At 34.6% G+C, this 22,875-nt stretch overlaps 2 protein-coding genes across 2 annotated transcripts; one reads left to right on the top strand and one right to left on the bottom strand.

The window, feature by feature from the left end:
• The first annotated feature begins 8,084 nt into the window (after positions 1–8,084).
• Positions 8,085–9,899, top strand: LOC133819207 (uncharacterized). Its single transcript, XM_062252393.1, has 3 exons — positions 8,085–8,530; positions 8,728–9,236; positions 9,411–9,899. Exons 1-3 carry the CDS (start codon positions 8,098–8,100, stop codon positions 9,867–9,869), a joined length of 1,401 nt encoding a protein of 466 aa, XP_062108377.1. The 5' UTR covers positions 8,085–8,097; the 3' UTR covers positions 9,870–9,899.
• A 22-nt stretch (positions 9,900–9,921) lies between these two features.
• On the bottom strand, positions 9,922–11,605 carry LOC133819208 (uncharacterized). The gene is made up of 2 exons (XM_062252394.1): positions 11,153–11,605; positions 9,922–11,050 (listed from the first exon to the last, which is right to left on the bottom strand). The coding sequence occupies exons 1-2, from the start codon at positions 11,557–11,559 to the stop codon at positions 10,831–10,833; spliced, it is 627 nt and encodes a 208-aa protein (XP_062108378.1). The 5' UTR covers positions 11,560–11,605; the 3' UTR covers positions 9,922–10,830.
• Between the last annotated feature and the right edge of the window lie 11,270 nt (positions 11,606–22,875).

A 22,875-nucleotide genomic window follows, 5' to 3' on the forward strand; every position in this document is an offset into this window, starting at 1 on the left:
ATTTGGAGAATGTCCTCTCTAAGCCACCTGACCATTGCACTAAAGAGGCTTGTGATGGACCCAAAACGGGTATGTTTAAAAATTTATAAATAGCAAGCGCACGAATCGTTCATATAGAATAGTGATCGTGTAAGCAAGGATGTCGAACCCAAATGAGTTGTCTAAAATTGAAAAGAGAAAACTATTTTAAATCAAAAGTAATAAATTCTAACCTAGTTCCAAAGATTGATGAGTTTTAATATTATGAACATAAAATAAAAGATTGAAAAATAAAACTATTTAAGAGAATAAAAATAAAGCAATAATGAGTTGAAAATAAGTGTTAAAAGAAAAGATTATTAAGATACTAGAATCCACAAAATGTAAGTTTAATAATATTAATTAGTATATTGATTCCCAAGTTTTAGTGATAGTTAAAATAATTTAAACTATCATTTTCTAAATAGATTTATAATTTTAAGCACAAATTACTTCTAAAAAGATAGGATTTTTCTTCACTTTTCAAAATTATTATTTCAAAGAATTTAGTGTAAATCAATCTAATAAAATAACAAATAAATCAATGAACATTATTTATAATATTTTTGTTCTAAGCATGGATGTGTACAATTTAATGATACATCTTACACAAAGAATATTATGTTTATGCACTAATGAAGAGCAAAGTGTAAATGTGTTCTAACAATCTAAAATACAAGATATTTAAGATGAAAGAAATATATGAAAAAGAAAAACCCATAAACTTTGTTGCATTACAAGGGAAATCAACATACACATAAATATTACCTAGTTACAAGTTGCTTAATCATGATCTTAATAATCTTATGAAAAAGATTAGAAGCACATAACTAGAGTAGAAATTACAAAATAAATGACATACATACTTGCAAAATGCTCTTGAAAAACCCAAAATGGAAGAGAGAATGGTAGAGAGAAAATGGGAGAAAAGAAGATAGTAACCAAAAATTAAGCACCCTAAAATGGTCTTGGAACTCCATATTTATAGCCAAAGTGAGGTTATTAAAATAATCAATTTAAATTAATTAAATAAAATAAATATGGTATGTAGAGATAAATTATAGGGTGTAATGATGATGTTGTGGTGAAAATGTGTAGGCAAAAGGGTAAAAAGTTGGCATTTTTGTCATAGGGGACAAATGAGCAAGTTGATGGGCTCAAGGGGATTTTGGTACGACTGGGTGCTGGGGACAGTCGGCTGCAGGGGGGTTAGGCCGGTTGGGCTTGAAGGGGATGCTTGGGCCGAATGCTATGTGGTGGAGAGCTGGCCCAAATTGAAGAGAAACTCGGCTAGGGATGTGCTTATTGCATCAGGCTGGGGCATGTGAAGGCTGAAGGTGTGGAGGCTGGGCAAGGCTGCTTGGACAGGTGGCGCGAGCTGAGAGGCGTGATGGCTGCGACAGGTGGCGTCTTGGGGCAGCTGGGGAGAAGCTGAAGGAGGTGGAGGAAATGGGCTTGGCACTTGGGCTGTAGCGTGGGCCTGGTGGGCATTTGGAGAAAAACTATTTTTCTTGTTACTTTCTTTCAAAACTACCACTTTTCCTTTGATTTCCTTGCTTTTCAAGGGCCACAAATGAAATAATTTTCCTACAAAATAAATTATAAACTAAATTAAAATTAAATATTTTCAATTATAAAATAACTCATATTAATTCCATGAAAATATTAATTGAAATTTAATTTACTTTGGCAATTAAGTTCAATAAAATCACATTTTTTTTACTTATAATCTAACAATACAAATTTCAAATAATTAAACTACAACATATTATAATAAAATATCTATAAAAACATATAAAAATCTAGAAAACTACAATAAGACTAATAAATTAAAAATTACATAAAAACTTAATAAGTTAATTAAAAACTCAAGAACTAAGTAACAATTAGCATATAAAATATGGTAAAATAACTCTATTTTGTAGAGTTATCAGCTTGGCAGCTTATTTGTGAAATGTTTTTGAGCGAAGGATTTTTGGCTCGTTCCGCTAAAAATCAAGCAAACAGAAGACAAATGAAGTATGTAATAACACAAGGCACAAAGTCGTTGGCAGCTAAGCGTCATCAATATGTTAATTTAATTTTATAAAATAACACATTCTGAAACATTTTGTTTACATTTGTACAGGAGAACCCGGATGCGCATGTTGTTGATACTTGGAGGGATGCTCATATGAGAAAATCGACAAAATCTTTTGTCAATGAGGCAGCTCAACAAGATTATGTAAGTGAATAGTATTGTTTTCTTGTTTCTAATGTTTCTAATTTTTGTTTATAATGTTATCTTTATACAGAAAAAAATGGCGGCAGAGGTTCAGAGGTCATAGCTTGAGAGGCAAAGTCAACAGCAGAGTGAGGCATCTCTAAATGTATCTGGCGTTGATTCGTCCCCGGTCGATCAATACGAGATACTAAGTAAAGTACTCAGGGAGAGATCTGACTACCAAAGAGGAGTGGGTTATAAGGCGAAAGGGAAGGCAAAAAAGACATCCTCTAGCTCTACAGATCAAAGTCAGTCCCAAGCAAATACTGCTGCTACGCCTAATGAAGATATGAAAATTATGGCTATGATGATGAAGGCAATTCGTGAGACGTTTGAGACTGTGGTACCTGAGCATCCCAGTAAACTGTATGACCCAATGTTTGACAGTTTTATGCAGAGGTATTTGCCACCACAATCCGAAGGTGGTTCGTCTTCTCAGAGTAACACTGCCAATCCTGACCTTCATACACCGCCACAACAGCAGTACCAGCCTCCTTCACAGTAGCAGTATCAGCCTCCTTCACAGCAGCAGTTCCAGCCTCCTTCACAGTATCCGCCACAGCAGCTGTACCAGCCTCACCCAATGTATCCGCCACATGTATCGTCGCAACAACCTCCTAAGTATCAAAACCAATACACTTTTGGACCCTCTTCCCAGTCTCCTCCACTATATTTTAGCTTTACCGATTTTCCAGGAGGATCGATGCAGCCTCTACTACCTAATGTTAGATATGGGGAGGTTGGAGGCGGGTCGTAGCCACAGCCACAACCCCGAGATCAGTTTGGGGACCTCACGCTCGGACGATCATCACACCCACCTTATATTCCTTCACCGCCACAGCCACCACCACCGCCACAGCCGTTGTCCTCACAGCCAAACCAAAATGTTGAAGATGAGGACAATTTCAATATTAATCTTAATGATTTTATTTAGTTACTAGTTTATATATTTGGACTGAATTAATACTTTATTTATTTTTAATGACAATAGCGATATTTACTAGGTTGATAAATATTAAAGCTATTTATATTTATTTTAATGTTAGTTATGTTTAAATTAATTAAATGTTTATTTTTGTTAAATTATATTATAAATTTTTTTTTTAAAATAATTAAATTTAATAAATATTAATTTATTTAAAATTTATTTTAAAAAATATTATAAAAACAATATTAGCGGCAGACTCCGCAGCTAATAATAATGTCTCTGACAAAGGTATTAGCGGCGGGCTACGCCACTAATATTCGCCCCTAATAAATGATTATTAGTGGTGGGTGTGTCAGTCCGCCGCTAATAATCATTATTAGCAACAAATATTTAGGCGCGGCGTATTAGCGGCGGAGTGCCCCGCCGCTAATACATGAAATTCGTGTAGTGTTTACACAATAAAAACGAAATAGATCTAAAAGAAGCGAACAACAAACCTAAATGAAGAAGGAGATAGACTCAAGAGCAATGAGGAGTTAACGATAGTTGTATTTTCCGTCGATTAGGTCGGTGGCGAGGTCATTCCCAGTAGGAAGGAGGATACCTTGAAGGAGAAGATCAATCTATGATCTTTTATTCCAGGGAGGGGAATTTACATTTCCTAAAGTGAAAGAAAAAGGGAAATCTACAAAAATGCACTAAAAGTTAAAAAAAAAATTGAAAAATACGGTGCATTACAAAAATACGGAATTTTTGGATAAAAACATAGAGGGGTAAAAGTGTAAATACGGAGTGCTAAAATCGTAAATAAAAGTGGTAAAATATAATTTTTTGTGATCAACGTTTACAAACTTGTAAATATCTGTTACAAAATTGTAAACATCTATTACATGTTTGTAAATAATATTTACAAAAATCAGTTTTAGAATTGTATTTTTTTTTCACATAAAACTTACGAACAAATTCATAACTAAATTTTTTATTTTTTTAACGATATTTTACAAATCTAGTTTCATAACTAAGAAAGACATTTTTGTAACTAACATTTACGAAAATAATTTATTGTTAAGAAATCGTAACAAAAATTTACATAAAAATATTATACTTTTTCATATTGTACCAAAAAATTACTTGAACCATCATATTTATACTATACAACTTAAAGATATAAATTTAAGATATTCATTATTTATAAAATACTTTATTAAAATGAAATAAAAAATACATTAAAATCTAATAAAGATATGAAAATCTATTACAAATTTGTAAATATTTTTTACAATTGTAAATATTTGTTACAAATTTGTAAACATCTATTACTAAATGGTAAACAACTTTTACATTTTTGTAACTAATATTTAGAAAATTAGTTTAAAAATAGATTAAATTGTAACTAAAAAAATTATTTTTGTAACAAAAGTTTCTAAAACTAGTTTTATAATTAGAAAATATATTTTTGTAACTAATATTTACAAAAATATTATATAATTTTTATTAGCATAATTGTAATAAAGATTTATAAATCTAATTTAAAAATATTAAAATAATAATATTGTGACGATCATTAACTATATTGTAACATATAATTATTAAACCAATAACTAATGTATCTCATAGATATTGAATTCGAACACAATAAATAAAACATAAATTTATTTAGTTTGATCAATTTTTTTAATTATTTATCCTTTGTTATTTTTATCTCATCTCTCAACATATATACTACTAATTTATTGATTGACTTATTTAAAACAAGTTTATTTTTATTAGTAACATTATATGTTTTCTTGAAGCAATATCATAATTATTTTGTTTATATATTGCTTTGTTAAACTATTTAAACATAAGGTAAAAAATAAAATATTAAAAAAAAACAAAGAGATAGAGGAAAAAAATAAAATAAAATGTAGACTATGAAAGACAAAAAAAAAAATGGAGAATATTACCAAAAAGGAAAAATAAATTTAGTTGATATATACATATAAAAAATATTTATAGAATCGTTGGAATTATTGTGTGGGTGATTTAGAAAAAAAAGAGAATTTACTCATTTGGTACCCTATGTTTTTGCAAAGTATCATTTTGGTACCCTCTGTTTTCAATAATGCTTATATGATACCCTATATTTTAAAATTATACATATTTGATACATTAGATTCAGATTTGATAGATAAAATTTTGTCAATATGATCAAACTGTCATCAGTTATATGTAATTAAGTAATTAAATTTAAATTTGGAACTTACATAATTGACAGCAGTTTGATTAAATTAGTAAAATTTTATTAATTAAATTTGAGTTTAGGGTACCAAATATGTACGATTTAAAATACAGGGTACCATATGAGTATTATTGAAAATAAAGGGTACCAAAATGATACTTTGTAAAAACACAGGGTACCAAATGGTTACCTACAAAAAAAAAATAACTTGTGGGTGAAAACTAAAGCAGAAGTCATAATTATGTGACAAATGAGGGAGAGCGAATAATTATATCGTAAACTTGTTATTATTTTATATAACCGTAAATTTAGATTTTTTTTAAAAATAAACCGTACAATTTATAATTTTCCCATAGAAAAATATATTGGCCCAATGTTATTACGCCCAATGATTCAATATAGGGAAATTTTCATAAATATGGCTTTTTAGCCATAATTGTGCAAAAATATGGGAATAAATCTTTTTATAATATGTATGGAAGATTTTATACAAGGAAAACTTAGAATATGGGAAAAATAAGTATATGCCATAATTGAAATTTAAACAACAACACATCAGCACAAATCAGGGGTACACATGTAATTACCCTGCTCATTTTTATTCAATCCTCCTCTCCTCTGCTCATTTGCTCATGCGTGAAACATGATCAAAAAAACACGTTACTATTTCTTCCATCTCCGGCAAGCAATTCTCCGGTGATAGCTTCCTTCTCCGGCAACGAGTAGTATCTCCGGCGATCACCGGCGATCACCACACCAATCGACCAACTCTAGCAAAGGTTTGACCCCATCTTCTGACAAAAAAATGCAAGAAAAATCTGATCACTAAACAAATGGTCCCTTTCTGCAGAAATCAAAAAAATTCCAACATTCTTCCAATCAAACCAGCTGCAATCTTTGAAGATTCCGGCGTCCTGCATATCCACTACACGATCAAGAAAACAAGGTTAGCAAGAAACCATTTCCTCTGTCAACTCTGTTCTGTTGTCATTTTTTTTTTTTTTTTTGCAAACTATGTTCAATCTACTATATTATTTGCAACTATTATCTTGATTATAATAAAAATGATCATGATCAAATGTGCTTGCTGGAAACAAAAACAATTTATAAACTAAAAAATAGAAAAAAAATATCGAAGACTGGTTTGTATACATTGATTAACCAGAAAAAAAACAAGAAACATTCAGAAATATTACGACAACCAGTTACTTGGAATAACATGCAATAAATTCAACTCAAATGTTTCAGTACGGTATGCAATTACAGATTAAGGGAACCAGTTACCTTCCCACTGGTTTTTCTACATTCATTAACCAAAAAAAAAAATAGGCAAGAAACAAGAACTCTGAAAAATTATTTGATGTATCTGAGAAGATTTACTACAAAAACAATCAGTAACAATAGGGTAACCAGTTACCCTGAAAAACAGAAAATAAATAAAACTAAGAGGAAATTACAACTATATAAAACTAAGGGTAAAAATAAGCAATATATGATTCATTATTAAGGTAACCAGTTACCCTGCAAAAAAAAAAACAAACAATGTGTAAAACTAAGTGTAACAAGTTACCCTGCAACAACAATCAATATATATAACTAATTTGAAAAACATAAAATATATAAAACTAAGTGTGACCAGTTACCCTACAAAAGCTAAATGCTTCAGGATAATATGTGATTAAATATTAAGTTAACCAGTTACCTAGCCCATTTAGAACCAACTAACTGCTTAAAAAATTGCCAAATTTTACAGATATGGACAATATTACTTCTTTGGTTCAATATGGAGGCAATTGGAATGAAAACAACGAGTACCAAGGATACACAATGTCTGGGATATTAATACCACCAAATTGTTCTCTTGACAACTTGGTGAATCTGATAAAAAAGGAGATAAAGGAAAAAACAGCAACTATTGAAGTTTCTTATCAAGTAGAAAAAGGAACACCACCAATGAAGGTTGTAACAGACAATTCAGTGTTGTTCTTCCTGGAAATAAAGAAAAAAGTTGCTACTAAAATAACAGACTTACCATTGTGTGTCACTATAATTCAAGAATCAAACAATGAAAATGACCTTCTTCTACTAGCAAATCAGAAAGCTACAGCAGAAGAAATGGAGGTGGGGACATTATTAATGCAAGCAAATCAAGCTTCCATCAATGAACAAATGTTACTTGAAGAAGGAATGTCAAGCACAACAAATGAGGGCATAAATGTGTCATACATACCCCATTTTGCTGAAGAAGTAGCTGATTTCATAATTGAGGACAATACAAAAAGAAAAAAGAAGTTGGATGAAATCCAACTAGTAATATCTGATTACAGAGTGAACACAATAGAGCAAGGACAAATTTACAAGGATAAGAACACAGTCAAATCAGCCCTTAGCTACTATGCAATGCTGCATAACTTCCAGTTCAAAACAAAAAGATCAGAACCTAGAGAGTACCTAGTTACTTGCGCAGATGAAAAATGCAACTGGTTGGTGAGAGCATCTAAGTACAGAAATCAAGATTTATTCAAGGTACGGAAATGCAATCCAAATCACACTTGCTCTGTTGAAATTGTTTTGGAAGACCATAGGCAAGCAAAAAGCATCATAGTTGGGGAATTAATAAAGAATAAGTACAAGTCAATCCAAAGAAATTACACTCCAAATGACATCATGAATGATATGAATGATGACTTTGGAGTAACTATGGGATACACAAAAGCATGGAGATCAAGAGAGAAAGCTTTGCGTCTAGTAAGAGGGAACCCCGATGATTCATATCAGAAGTTGCCAATATATCTTTACATGTTGAAAAAAGCAAATCCAGGAACAATAACACACCTACTCACAGACAAGGAAGATAGATTCAAATACCTATACATAGCTTTCTCTAACTCAATCAAGGGTTGGAGATACTTGAGGCCTATAATTGTTGTTGATGGAACTTTTTTGAAAAATGCACATGGTGGTACCCTGTTTTCAGCATCAACGTTAGATTCAAACAACAACATTTTCGTGTTGGCTTTTGGAATAGCAGACTCCGAAAATGATAACTCATGGCTATGGTTCTTCTCCAAACTGCGAGAAACCTATGGAGAACCCGAAGGTATGATAGCTTCAACGATATATTCTTGTTTACAAACAAACAGGAACATTTTACCAAAACAAAATACACAAATACATGCTATTTCTTTTAGAATATGACCAAAGTAACTGGTTACCTTCACTAAAATAATAATAAAAAAAAAAATTGAAAAATACTTGGTTTTTGTTTTTTTATATTAAAATATGTGTACTACACAGGATTGGCTATAGTTTCTGACAGACATAAGAGCATAGACAATGCAGTACATATGGTGTACCCAAATGCTTTCCATGGAGCTTGCATGTTTCACTTACTCAATAATTTGAAAGGCAAGTATGGGAGCCATGGAGAAGAACTACAAATGAAATTCATTGCAGCAGCAAAAGCATACACACAGACAGAATGTGAAAACTACATGAAAGGCCTTGATAGAATTGATAGACGCATTAGGCCCTATTTAGAAAAAGCCAAGTATGAAACTTGGGCAAGATCATACTCGCCAACAAAAAGATACACCATGATGACATCCAACATCGCAGAATCACTCAACGCTGCACTAAAAGCTGCAAGAAATCTCCCCATTGATATCTTGGTTGAATGCCTTAGAAGTTTGGTTCAAAAGTGGGTTTGGAACAACTCAAATAATGCAAATGGAACATTCACAAAAGTCTCTACAGCAACAGAAAATGAATTGAGACATGACATTGTTTCAAAAATGAAGTATGAGGTATGCAACTAAACATATTCTTACAAATCCTTATACTGTCAATTGATGGTAACCAGTTACCTTCCATAAGAACATGAATTTTTTTTTACACAGAAGCATAACTAGTTACTTTAAATCTTAAGTCTACTTAAAATGTTTATTATCTGATTCTAATTCATGACAAACTATTTTTAGGTCTTGCCTTTCAACACAATAGAATACCAAGTTCGTGATCAAAAGGGGATAAATTTCACAGTAAATATACATAATAGAACATGCACTTGCAATAGGTTCCAAGAAGATGAAATACCTTGTGGCCATGCAGTAGCTGTCATTGCAAAAAGAAACTTGAGTGTCTATGATTATTGTGCAAAATTCTACAGAACAGAAACGTTGAAAGCATTGTATCAAGAAAATGTTCATCCTTTGCCCCATAAAGATGAATGGAATCTCCCACAACACTTGGACATACTAGTGCTGCCTCCAAATTCAACAATCCCTGCAGGAAGACCAAGAAAGAAACGAATAAGATCAAGAGGGGAAAATAACGTAATAATCACCTGTGGGAAATGTGCACAACCAGGACATAACAGGAAGACTTGCAGGAATCCTCCATTTCAGAAGCCAAATAAACAGAAAAAGCCAAAGACATAGATTCACATTCTACAGAAAAACAAACCTTTCATAGCTTTCCTCATTGAAAGAGATACTTTCATATTCATCAAGTATCATTCAGAATTTTAATAAGATTGTTTCAAAATAAAACACATTGATTGGTTATGCAAACTTATAAAATCCTTTCAAAATAATTTTTTGGATTTGTTTGCTTCTATTTTTCAATGCTACAATCACTAACAACAAAAACAACGATATAGGTAACTGGTTACCCTGAAGTTTCAATACAAGGTAAATTACCCCACTATAACAATCTCAAAGCCAAAAAAAAAGAAAAAAAGAATTAAACCCTTTACTTTCTTCTATCACAAACTCGTCTATATATAATATTAAAGTTACTTTAATATTAATATAATAAACTGGTTGCATAACTATTAAAAAAGACAAGCTTAGGGGAAAAAAAAAAAAAAACACTTAAGTAACCAGTTACCCTCGGTATATTATGAAACAAACAGCCTGAGTACCTAGTTACCCTCCAATATCACCATTAAAATTAGTTAAACAAACCAACTAGGAATTAGTTTCCCTCAAGTTATTCCATAAAACAGTGGAAAAAAATACAAAAACAAACAGAAAACTAGCTACCTGATTTAAAGGGTTATCTAAAATATATATTAATAAATGTAATTAACAAACAACAAACCAATGGGGAAAAAATTAAAAAGAAAACAATTAAGTAACCAGTTACCCTTGGTATGTTAGAAAATAAACAACCTGGGTACCTGGTTACCCTCTAAATTATTCTTCCAAAAAGCTAACAGCAAAAGAATTAACAAAACGATATACTAATATGTATATATAAAATGACCTTAAGAATCCCAATGTTTTACATAAGAAGAAAATTAAAAAAGCTAACTGTTAAACTAGAAATTGATGCACCATTTAATTACAGTTGTAGAAAAGATTAAAAAACCAAAAGAAATATAATATCACTAAAAGCCTATGCAGCAATTTTCATTCTTTTCTGTCTCCTCTCCAGAAGCTTCTCAGTGAACTCATCGCTAGTTAAGTATCCCTCAAGTTCTTTGTTCTTTCCATGATAGTACAAGCTGACAGCAATGTCTTTACGAAGGAGGCGAACATCAATATTTTTAGGCATCTCATTCTCCTTCCCAAGAATTATTTGCTCAGCAAAATAAGTACAGAACACACCACAATCACTGCATAATAGAAAAAAGAAAAAGAAAAAAAACAACTAAGAACATATAAACAAAACAGAACACAAAAGAAAAAAAAAACTAAAATCAAATAAACAAACTAACCAATCAGTCTGTTGAGGAATGCCTTTAGCAATGCTCAACTTCAAAGCCTCATTCTCTACCACATCATACGGGCTAACATCAAGATGAATATCTTTACGAACATAGAAATCAATCATCTCCAGAAGAAGAGGAATCAAAACAGAAAATGCCTCAACGACAGGTAAAGTCTGATTTTCATGCTTTGCACCAGACATTGAATCATACACCGTAAGAGATCTCTGCTGTACATTAAAGTGCAACAAAATCCAGTGCATAAGACCATTCACATTAACAGGCATGACAACATCATCAAGCAAATTCCAATGAGTTGCACAAAACATGGATTCCCCCTTCATTATCTTCAAAGCAACGCATCTCTCATCTATTTTAAATGCGCCACTACCTTTTTTCTTAAAATCTTCATACATAAACACTATGTTTTGCCCAAAACAAGTGTCAGTCGTAGATACTCTTCTCTTCAAATGTGTAGACAATTTAACCTTTCTCCTCAAGTAATACATCATCACATCAATATGCTGCATAATAAATAAAATACATGATTATAAAATGATATGGGTAGAAACAAATCTACTATGATTTGGGTAACCAGTTACCCAATGAACTACAACAAAGCAAACAGTAAGGTAACTGGGTACCCAATAACATCATAATATATAACATAAAATAGATCACCAGACTTATTACCTTGTAAAAAAAAAAAAAGAAAAAAAAAAAAGAACTCCAACATGAAAAACCAGATAAATTAAAAAAGCGAGAATCTCACCGATGAGTCAACGAATTGCCCAGAGAAATAAAGGCTATGAAACCAAGCCTTCTCAGAAATATGAACAAAAGTGAAATTAATTGGTGGCTCCACTGAATTATCATCATATTTTTTAAACCTGAAAAATACATTAAAAAACAAAATAAAAAGCTTAACAAATTAATCATACATATTACACATATAACAAACTTTAAAACAAATAATGGTTATACATACTTGTTCCTTTTCTTCAAACCATGATTAATCCAGGAATCAAACTCAGACAGTTGTTCTTTAGTGTGATTATCACCAAGGTCATTGGAAAAGGGACAAATATTATCCAATATCGTCCTCTTTCTTTTTTGTTTCACTCCAACTTCAGAAGATCCAAATTTTGTTAAGAAAGGAGATTTTACAACAGCGCTTGGCTTCGCTTGCCTTTTCCTTCCCAAAATCAGTCCAGTATCAACTGCTTGTGCATCATCATACTTCACAATTGACCACTTACTTTTATCCTCCAAAGAACTACTCTCTTTAAGTGGCCTCTCAACTGAATCATTAATAACTCTCCATATTGCATTAGACACATGAAATGTGGGAGTTTGAGGACTTGAGCATACACTTGAGTCAACCTTAATTGGCTCCTGAAAAAAGAAATAAAAATATACAACCAATACTACATTACAAACAAGAAAACACAGAGGAAAAAAACCAATTGCTTAAACAAAAAAAAACGAAAATAAGATCTTACTTTAACAGTAGAAAAAAATTGTGAAGCAATCTGAACGGAATGCTCCAAATCAGCCCCCAACTCCTCACCAATATCAACATTTTGGTAACCCCCAGAGGAATGACCATCAAAAAAATCCTAAAAAATACAAAAACCAGCAATTTTTAAACAAAATAGAACCAAAATAGACATCATAAAAGGGAAACACACACCACAACAGAAACCAGTTACCTCCGAAGAAGCCTCAGCATGCATAAGATCTTCAAACTCTCCACCAACATTATGATTACCAGCTGCCATAGATGCCTTAATACCATCCAACAAAGATATAACAGAAGCAAAATCAGATGCAAAGGCTGCCTTCAATTCAGAAATTGCAATCAATATAGACTTCTGCGAATCTTGCACTTCAACCAATTTTGATTGAATGGCAATAAGATCCTGATGCATATCTGAGGAACTAGTAGCATCGTCATCGGGTGGATCTGTCGGCGAAAACTTGCTTTAAAAAGACAACCCTCTCAGAATAGGCAGTCTCAATTCTTCAGTAGTAGGCATTATGACATTAACATCATACTGCAAGAATCAATTTTTTTAAAAAAAAAACAGGCAACACAAAAATAAATGAGACAAAGTAACTAGTTACCCAACTATAAAACAAACATAATAAAAAATAGAAAGAAAACGACAAAAAAGAAAAGAAACATTGAAAAAATAAAACAATATCAATACCTCTTCCTCCAACAGAACGTTATCAACCAAATACTGATATGACACATTCCCCTGCTTGTCCAATTCAGAATCCTTGGAAACAAACAATTAACCCGTCTACACAAAGCTTGAGAACAAGAGGGAATTGTGTCATATATCCATATAAGGAAAGCAATAGGGAAACCATAGCACTTATAACTATAGTTATCTAGTGATCCATCAGCTTTCCTAGGAACACAATCATACATGGCATTCCTATCTTTCAAAACTGCCCGCATCACACATCTAGTTCTTTGCCACAACACTTTCCCAAAAGCAAACTTCTTCATCTCAGCAAAATTGGAATCAACCATGGCAAAGAATGAGTTGTCAACGCGAGTCTCAGTTTGTGTCCCGAACAAAAAATTGGCTAACAAATGAACAATAGCCAACTTAACGACAACCTCGTCACCTTTCTTCTTCAAGTTTTTATCATTGAATGCACATGCAACCTCCTCTTTCCTAAGCTTTTCTTCCTTCCTGGGTTTACCTTCGTACAACGGAAAAAGAGATTTCCTAAGCCCTAAATCAGCCTCTTTGAACATCCCAAAGTCAACACTGCCCACACATTTCAAACCAGTAATCAGGGCAAACTCACTGATTGAGAACCTAACTAATGTGCCACCCAAGTTAAACCAAAACTCGGATTCTTCATTTTTTTGATAAACCTCCCGAAGCAAAACACTATGAAATAACTGTGCCTGAAATGTAATATCAGGCATATCCAAAAAGTGACCAAAAGGAGTTCTTCGAAACATTGCTTTTTGTTTCGAACTTAAAACTGCCTTAATCTCACTAATAACAGACGGCTTATTCCACTGTTGGACTTTACTTCCAAAACGCCTGTCAGGTTTAATTCTGAAATGCGCATCCTAAAAACAAACATGAGAATCAATTACACACTGATAACATAACAGTAAACATAATAAAGAAACTATGAATAATATGAAGGGGGGAAAACAAACAAGGTAACTAGGTACCTATTATAAAATAACAGTAAACAGAATAAAAAAACTATGAATAATATGAAGGGGGGAAAACAAACAAGGTAACTAGGTACCTATTATAAAATAACAGTAAACATAATAAAGAAACTATGAATAATATGAAGGGGGGAAAACAAACAAGGTAACTAGGTACCTATTATAAAACAATAAATGTAAACAACTAACTCGGTACCTAAAAATCCAACAAAAAAATATAAAAAATAAAATAAAAAGAAAAGTAGAAAACATACAGAAAAATGAAAAGCTAACATTAAACTAAACAAAAATTATACAATAAAATCAACACAAAAGAAACTAGGGACCACATGATAACACATTACAAGACACTAAAACTTAAGAAACATAATAATACGATTAAACCATAAAAAGTAAACAGGAACCACAGAAAGAAAAGCAAGGCCAAACACATATAAACTATTAACTTTAAAAAAAAAAAACACTAAACATCAACAACTAACTAGGAACCTAAAAAAGCCAAAAAAAAATAATAAAAAAAGAAACAGTAAGGGCATAACATAGATAACAGGGAAACTTAAAAACATTAAAATAACAACAAATGATAAAAGTAAATCAATTGAAAAAAACTAGGGACCACATGAGAACACATGACAAAAAAAACTAAACATAATCATATACTTAAACCATATCAAAGAAACAAAGCACCACAAACAGAAAACAATACCTCTAGAATGCACTTTGAACTTTGTTTTATATGTATGTTTTTCTAGTTACCTAGTTACTTTGAACTTTGTTAAATGTCGAACTGGACATGAATGAAATCAGTAGTATACGACAAGGAGTATGAGGAAGTTTTATCATTATTTAATTGACAAAACCACACACAAACACACATTAAGATATTTATATATATATATATATATATAAAAAAACATGCTCTAAACTTGAAGTTACAGCAAGTCAGAGCCAGTTTCATCATAATCTAATATAAAGATGAAAGCATATGATATTAATCATATATGTGGGAATTACAAATATCATATAAGATTTCCCTCAAGGGAAACATGCAGCAAAAAGGAAAAACATACAAATACACATAGGAAAAAACAAATCAAGGTAACTAGGTACCTTTACTCTACTCTGACGATCTTTCTTTGTCCCAGCAGCAGTTCTCTTGATCCTTGAAGAACCCTTAACTTGAGGGGAAGAACGCAAACCGCCATCAACACTTGTTGATGAAGAACCAACATTACCTCCCTTAAAAAACATAAACATAAATTCAAAAATTGAAAAAATAAACAATGAAAACAACATACAAATAATATTCGATTCCAACTCAAAAAAACAAAAATCAAACTAACAACCAAACCAAAACACTGAAAGAAACACGATACCTTAACGTTAGCTCCTGCATTGTCGGCAGGAACCGTCGGAGTTCGAGGAGATCGGCGCATTCCGACAACAATCAAGATAGTTCACCAAAATTTCTGAAAAATCCAGACGACCAAACTCCTAAACAACAACTACGATGACCGAAAACGACTCCAATCACACCAAAATACTCATCAACAAACCCCGAACACCAAACTCAAACCGCATGCAACCAACTGAAAAAAAGAAAAGAAATAACGCTCGGGAAACAAAGGGGAAACAACTGATCGGAAAAGGTAAAGTAAAAAAACTACCTATGTAAAATTTTAAAAAATTACATAAAATAAAATCACCTAACTACCCCTGGAATTAAAAAATTATCATTAGAAACAGCATATGGCATAATAAAGACATCTTAACAAAAATATGGGAAAAAAAACCACAAAAGTGATAAAAAAGTATAAAAAGCCATACAAAAGTTAAGATGAAAAAAAAGCCATATTTTTGAAAATATCAATTAAAAGTCCATATAAAATGTAATTTCCACTTCAATATATGTTTACAAAGCCCGTGTGTTTAGTTTTAGGTTATTGGCCCATTTTTTAAAAGTAGCACTTTGTAAAAAATGTGAGTTTTCAATGCGATATAAACTCTAACGTGTTGGTATTTTATTAGTTTAAAGTGCCCTGATATAAGATGGTGAGTCATATCCCTCTAATTTTGAAAAGACCTTAATGCATGCTCGTGCTCATTGTTTTAACTTATATATTGGTTGGGTCATTGAACATGTGATGCGCATATTGGTAGTGATGATAACTAACATTTCTAGAAAAGTATGATGATGTTACTAGATTAATTTTGTGGTTTATAGTGCGCTCCAAAGCAATTATTATTACTCAAATATAGAAAGTTCACTTTGAAAGGTTTTAAAGGCAGCAATGATTTAGTCCCGTTCCAGTACGTACGAAACTCATACCGTTCATAATCCAGATCAATAGTTTTGACTGTGAATTGTTCAAATTTATATTATATTATAATCTGATACATAAATTGACTGGATAATTTCAGAGGAATCCCTTCAATCTACTATTCTCCCTAATTTGTGTAATACAAGGTACAGGGCTTTATACCAAAAGAAGGAAAAAGCAATATATGGACAGCTGTCCAATACACACCGAGTAAAGCCACAAAATAAGGAAAAGTCATAGTATATTCACTGTTGGCAACCAGCGGCTTAGTAAGGCAGTCAACAATTTGATCTGCAGAAGGAGTATACGAGAGAGACAAGGTACGACGGTTGACACGTTCACGAACAAAATGATAATTGATCTCAACATATGCGAGCATGAAGAATCGGGTTGGAAGCGAGATGAAGAGTGCTTATATTATCACAATGCATAGTGGGGGTTGCTTGGAACGAAATCCAAGTTCCCCAATAAGAGACTCAAGCCAAGAGATTTCAGAAGCTCCGTTAGCAAGAGCGCGATATTCAGATTCAGTACTGGAGCGAGAGACAATGTTTTGCTTGGAGGAAGACCACGAAATGAGGTTGAGAACAAGGAAAATACAATAAGCACTAGTACTTCGACGATCATCCGGACACGATGCCCAACAGCATCAGTAAAGCAATGTCACTGAAAAAAAGTTGCTCAGTTGAATAAAGAGACCAAGATGACTAGTACCTTTAAGATAGCGTAAGACTCACTTAGCTGCCTGAAGATGAGCAGAAGTGGGAGCATGCATAAACTGGTACAACTTGTTGATAGAAAATGAGATGTTAGGCCGAGTGAAGGTGCAATACTGAAGGGCACCCACCAAACGTCGATACTTCGTAGCATAAGATAAAGGATCTCCATCATGAAGAGAAGGCGGAGCAAGATCAAGGGGCATAGTGACCAGTTTGGAGTCTAAGAGATCGGTCTTAGTGAGTAAATCATTGATATACTTTGTTTGAGAAAGATGAAGACCAGAGGGAGTGGGAAGTACCTGAATGCCAAGGAAAAAGTGAAGGGGACCCAAATATTTGACTGCAAATTTAGTGTTTAAGTGCCGAAGAATAACAACAATAGTAGTGGCACAAGAGCCCACAACAATGATGTTGTCAACATAAACCAATTATAAATAAATGAACATGGAACAATCAGTTTTCGAAGCGACGAAACCCCAGTCAAGAAGAGCATGGATGAGCTTAAGAAACCAAGCACGAGGTGATTGTTTGAGGCCATAGAGAGACTTGTAGCTTACAAACATGATGTGGGGAGGAGGGATCAACAAAACCTTGGGGTTGTGACATATAAATAGTTTCGGTCAAGTCACCATGGAGAAAGGCATTTTAAATGTCCAGTTGCGTGATAGGCCAAGAGGAAGAGATAACAAGAGCTAAGACCAACTGTAACGCCCTGGATAGCCAAGACCGTTACACTGTATGTTTATAAAGGTGCAAGACTTACTAATCAAGTCATTTAATTCAAAACGTGTTACTGAAACTATATTTGGTCCAGGGTTAAAAGATTTTGGTCTCAAAAGCCTCATTTCTCTTAGATAAACATTCTTTTAACGTGGGATCCCAAAATAATAAGTTAAAGACTGTTTACAAAAGATTCAAGATTTAAATACAGTGATTAGCCACTCTAAGGAAAAACAGACAGTTAAGCATTTCTCGTCCTGATCCACTCCTCGGCCGTGGCGGCTGAACAACTGACTATGTACATTCAGCCCCGCAGCTCTCCATCTCAGGGTGGATCCAACTTGCCTTTGCCTTTACCTGCACCACGTAGCACCCGTGAGCCAAGGCCCAGCAAGAAAACACAATAACAGATCATAATCATTCAACAGACATTCAGATAACTCATACCGCATAAGCATGTACTCAAAGTCTAAGCATTCATGTTAATCAAGTATTTAGCATACCAAGTATATCATTCCTTATCAATAATCAATTCACACATGATAACTAGGGTTAACGCTCTTAGGCCGCACCCTCTATTTATCCCACTGAATCCGGCCCGCTTAAACCGAGCTCAGTGAATATTAAGTTGTCTTCAGCTACCAGTGACCGAGCCGCGCCCTGTGCGGAAGTATAATTTACGGCACCCTTAGGTTGTTTATCACATGTTCCATGACATAATACCATCTATGACATCATACAGATATAGGGAGCTCTTAGTCCCATCACAAACACATAACTGGGTGCAGTTTTCTTACCTTTAGATTCGCTACCTTTGATCAATTTGATTCTCGAGCACGATCCCGCCTGAGCCCTAGCGTACACCTAATCACAGCCATAAATCAGAATCATCACCAAACCTCAAATCCAAAACCTAGCATCGGGACCAATCCCGAGTCCTCGCGAAGCCCTAATTCCACCAAACGAGGTGGTGGGATCAAACCCCGAACCCCCGGGAAAAAACCCTTGAAAATAACCCAAAAACCCCCTTTCTGGAAACAGGGTAACGCTACAGCGCTCTAAGGAGAGCACTATAGCGCTACAAACAGAGCCTAAAATGCCCCAAACCACACAGCCTAGCGCTATAGCGCCCAATGACTAGTGATGTAGCGCTAGTCACAGCACAGCAAACCCTGCATTTTCCTCCTTCGATTTTCCCCGAGCCAAACCTTACCAAAACTCTTCCAAACTTCAACCAAACATAAAAACAAGCCTACCGACATCTCCAACTCACCCTGCACATCCCAACCACACATAACTCAATCACATGCACCCCAAATCAAGGAAATCACCATAGCTGAACCTTAAGCTCAGAAACTCAATAAGAACAACAGCTGAAACCACAAAACTTGAACTAGAATTCCTTACCTTTGATGGATGAGCTCAACCTAGGTTATCCTCCTCACTAGCTTGGCCTTCACCTCCTCGAAGCTTCAACCTCAACTCCCTAAAATTCCCCACCAAAACTCAGCTCAAAATCCACAACAATACCAAGAACTAGAAACTGAAAACTACCTTTAACCTTACCTCAAATGATGAGTATCCCCTGTCAATCCCTCAAGCCAAACCAGGGTCCCTAGCCTCAAGCTCCTGCCTAGAATCTTCCTGAGTTTTAGCTCCAAGAAACCTCAAGAAATGGAGAAGAGACCTCCAACCGAATGAGAGAGAGAAAAAGACTTCCAATTCCCCTTTCTTTTCCTTTTCCTTCAGACTTCCAGCTCTTTCTACACAATCCACTAAGTATAAAACTTAATAATATTTATCCCTTATAAACTAAATGACCAATTTGCCCTCCCTTTATTCCTATGCCTTTAATCAACCAAGGGGCATTTTGGTCATTACACCAAATTCCCGCTAATTTCTCGAGTGTCTCTAATATTTACCGCTGATTTCCCGACACCTAACTAATCACCAATTATATTCCTCATTATCAAAATAGACTCCAATATATTCTCTAAATTCCCATAAATACCCCCAGGCTTGACCCAAGCCAGGTATAAATCCCCGCCGTGAATTTTTCGCTAAATCGCTCACTAGGATCGCCTCGAATCACAGATTACAAATATATCCACATAATAATGTGGTCTCGACAATTTTTCACATATATATATAGTTATGCCCTCAACGGGCCAAAATTACGACTATGCCTTTTGTTATCCCTGTTTTCCCCCGGGACGCGTGGCGTGACACGATGGGTACATAGGCTCCCTCAAAGAGATCCAGGCCCACCTTGAGCCCAATGAACATGGAAGAAAGTCCTGATAGACCTTGTCCATAATGGTCCGGGCCATCAATGAGTGATCCCAGACAAGGTGCCCTGTCCATATGGTCCGGGCCATCAATGAGTGATCCCGGACAAGGTGCCCCGTCCATATGGTCCGGGCCATCAATGAATGATCCCGGACAAGGTGTCCCCGTCCAGAATGAACCAGGCCATCAGTTAATGAACCCGGACAAGATGTCCGGATAGGGAAAGTTTGGTCTTCCCTGAAGCTGATAGGTCCCCGAGAAACACAGAAGTTGGTCTCCTCAACTATGAACAAGAAGTTACGCATGGAGCGTACACTGTTCTTGGGAAACAGTGCTGCTACTACACTGACAGATCTTGTCCCCCAAATCTTCCTCGTGGATTGTAACACCCAGACTGAAGCAACTGTTTGTCGCGAGTCTTATAATGTGAGCATGTTTAGGCTGGCCCAATGGGCCTTGGTTAATATATGTTGTATATTTCAAATCCTTTGTATTATGGCTCCATTAGTGAGCAAACTATGATTACATCTCTATTGGGCCAGGATTAGTCCAGCCCCAAGCCCATTGCACAAGACTGCCTATAAATAGTGCCAGTTGTGCACAGTAGGGGGGGAATCCCAGGTTTGGCTTGTAAGCGATTACTCTGCTCAAATTTGCAGAAAAATCCATTGTCAAAAGCTCTCTAAGCTCTAAGACAAATGACTCGTGGACTAAGGCTCCTTAACGCCCCAACCACGTAAAAATCCCGTTTGCATTTTCGAAATCCTTTCTTTTTAAGCTCTCTTATCTTTCATAATTATAGTTGCCGAAAAACTCGGTTAACAGTTTGGTGCTTTCATTGAGAGCTAAAGAAAGCTTGAGTTGATCTTGAACATCTGCAACAATGGTGAACACAAGGCATGTTGTATTTGATCTTGCTCACCGACAACAGCAAGGCAATGAAGAACCATTGCTTAGTCAACCATTCCTTCAAGACAAACCTGAGGATACACCTTCATTAGGGCCCTCTGCCTGACGATTCCCATTACTTTGGAAATGGGATGCAAGACACAAAGCCTAGTCCCATCCCGGTTACCAAGTGGTCCAGGCGGGTACAAACCCATCCCCGACATGAATGGTCCGGGGGTTTAAAACTAAATGGGACGCAAGGCCCAAGCCTAGTCCCATCCCGAACACCAAATGGTCCGGGCGGGTACAAACCCAAATGGGACGCGAGGCCCAAGCCTAGTCCCATCTCGGACACCAAATGGTCCGGGCGGGTACAAACCCAAATGGGACACAAGGCCCAAGCCTAGTCCCATCCCGGATACCAAGTGGTCCGGGCGGGTACAAACCCATTCCCAACATGAATGGTCCGGGGGTTTAAAACCAAATGGGATGCAAGGTGATTAGTGGTGAAAAATGTACATTTGTTGATTTTAATTGTCAAAATAAATTAAGTTTTAATTAATATTTTCATGGAATTAATATGATTTATTTTATAAATGAAAATATTTTATTAGAATTTAATTTATTGTTATTTTGTAGGAATTAAAGTGCATTTTGGCATAGAGAAAAAGAAAGAAGAAATAAATAAATAAAATTGAAGAAATGATGAAAAGTTGGCATTTTTGCACAATTGAAGCCCAAATCAACCCAGGCCCACCTGGTTTCTTTCTCCACATCCAGCGCCACGTGGTGCCTTGCTCGCGCGCCACCTGTCTTCTACATCCCTTGACTCCTTCACGTTGAAGCTTCACTCCCAGCCTCCAAGGTCCAAATACAACCCAACTTCTCCAGCCGTTGACCCGGTCAACCTTCAGCATCACCAAGGCCCATCTGCCTTCAGTCCTCCTTCAGCCACACGAAGGCCCAAGCAGTCCCAGCCAGCGCCTACGTGGCGCCTTCCCATTGGCTGGGAGTGGGTCAAAACCCATTTCTGCCACAGGCACTTTCAACCCATATTTTGTGGGTATTGGGCTTTGCAAAATTACCATTTTGAGCTTTAAAGCTCATCTTTTTTGATGCTTTTGAAAAAGGGTATTTTGACCACACACCAAAATAACTAGGTTAATATTTATAATAAGATTTAATTTTTTCAAAATCATATTTTATTATTAATATTTCAGATTTATTTTGTAAACCCAAATTGTTATTTAATTTCTTTTTAGTCATTTTCTCCATCTATAAATAGGGACACTTTCTTCACATTTTCTATGTAATTTTTAGGTAGCAAAACTCTACCAAATTTTAGTCTCATTTCTCATATTTTCTCTCTAGAATTTCATGAGAATGTCTAACATAATAGGCTAACCTTCTTAGGAAGGTTAGGATGATCCTATATGCACTGTGACTTTGTTTGGTATTTTTGATTCATTTAAAGTTTATATATTTGAGTGATTTATTTTCTTTCATCTCTATTTCTTCATCTTGTTATCTATATTTATGTTTACTAATAGTATATAGATTTTGTCAAGCACTTTCTATGTA

This window comes from Humulus lupulus, chromosome 2, assembly GCF_963169125.1.
Source record: "Humulus lupulus chromosome 2, drHumLupu1.1, whole genome shotgun sequence".
NCBI classification, from domain to species: Eukaryota; Viridiplantae; Streptophyta; class Magnoliopsida; order Rosales; family Cannabaceae; genus Humulus; species Humulus lupulus.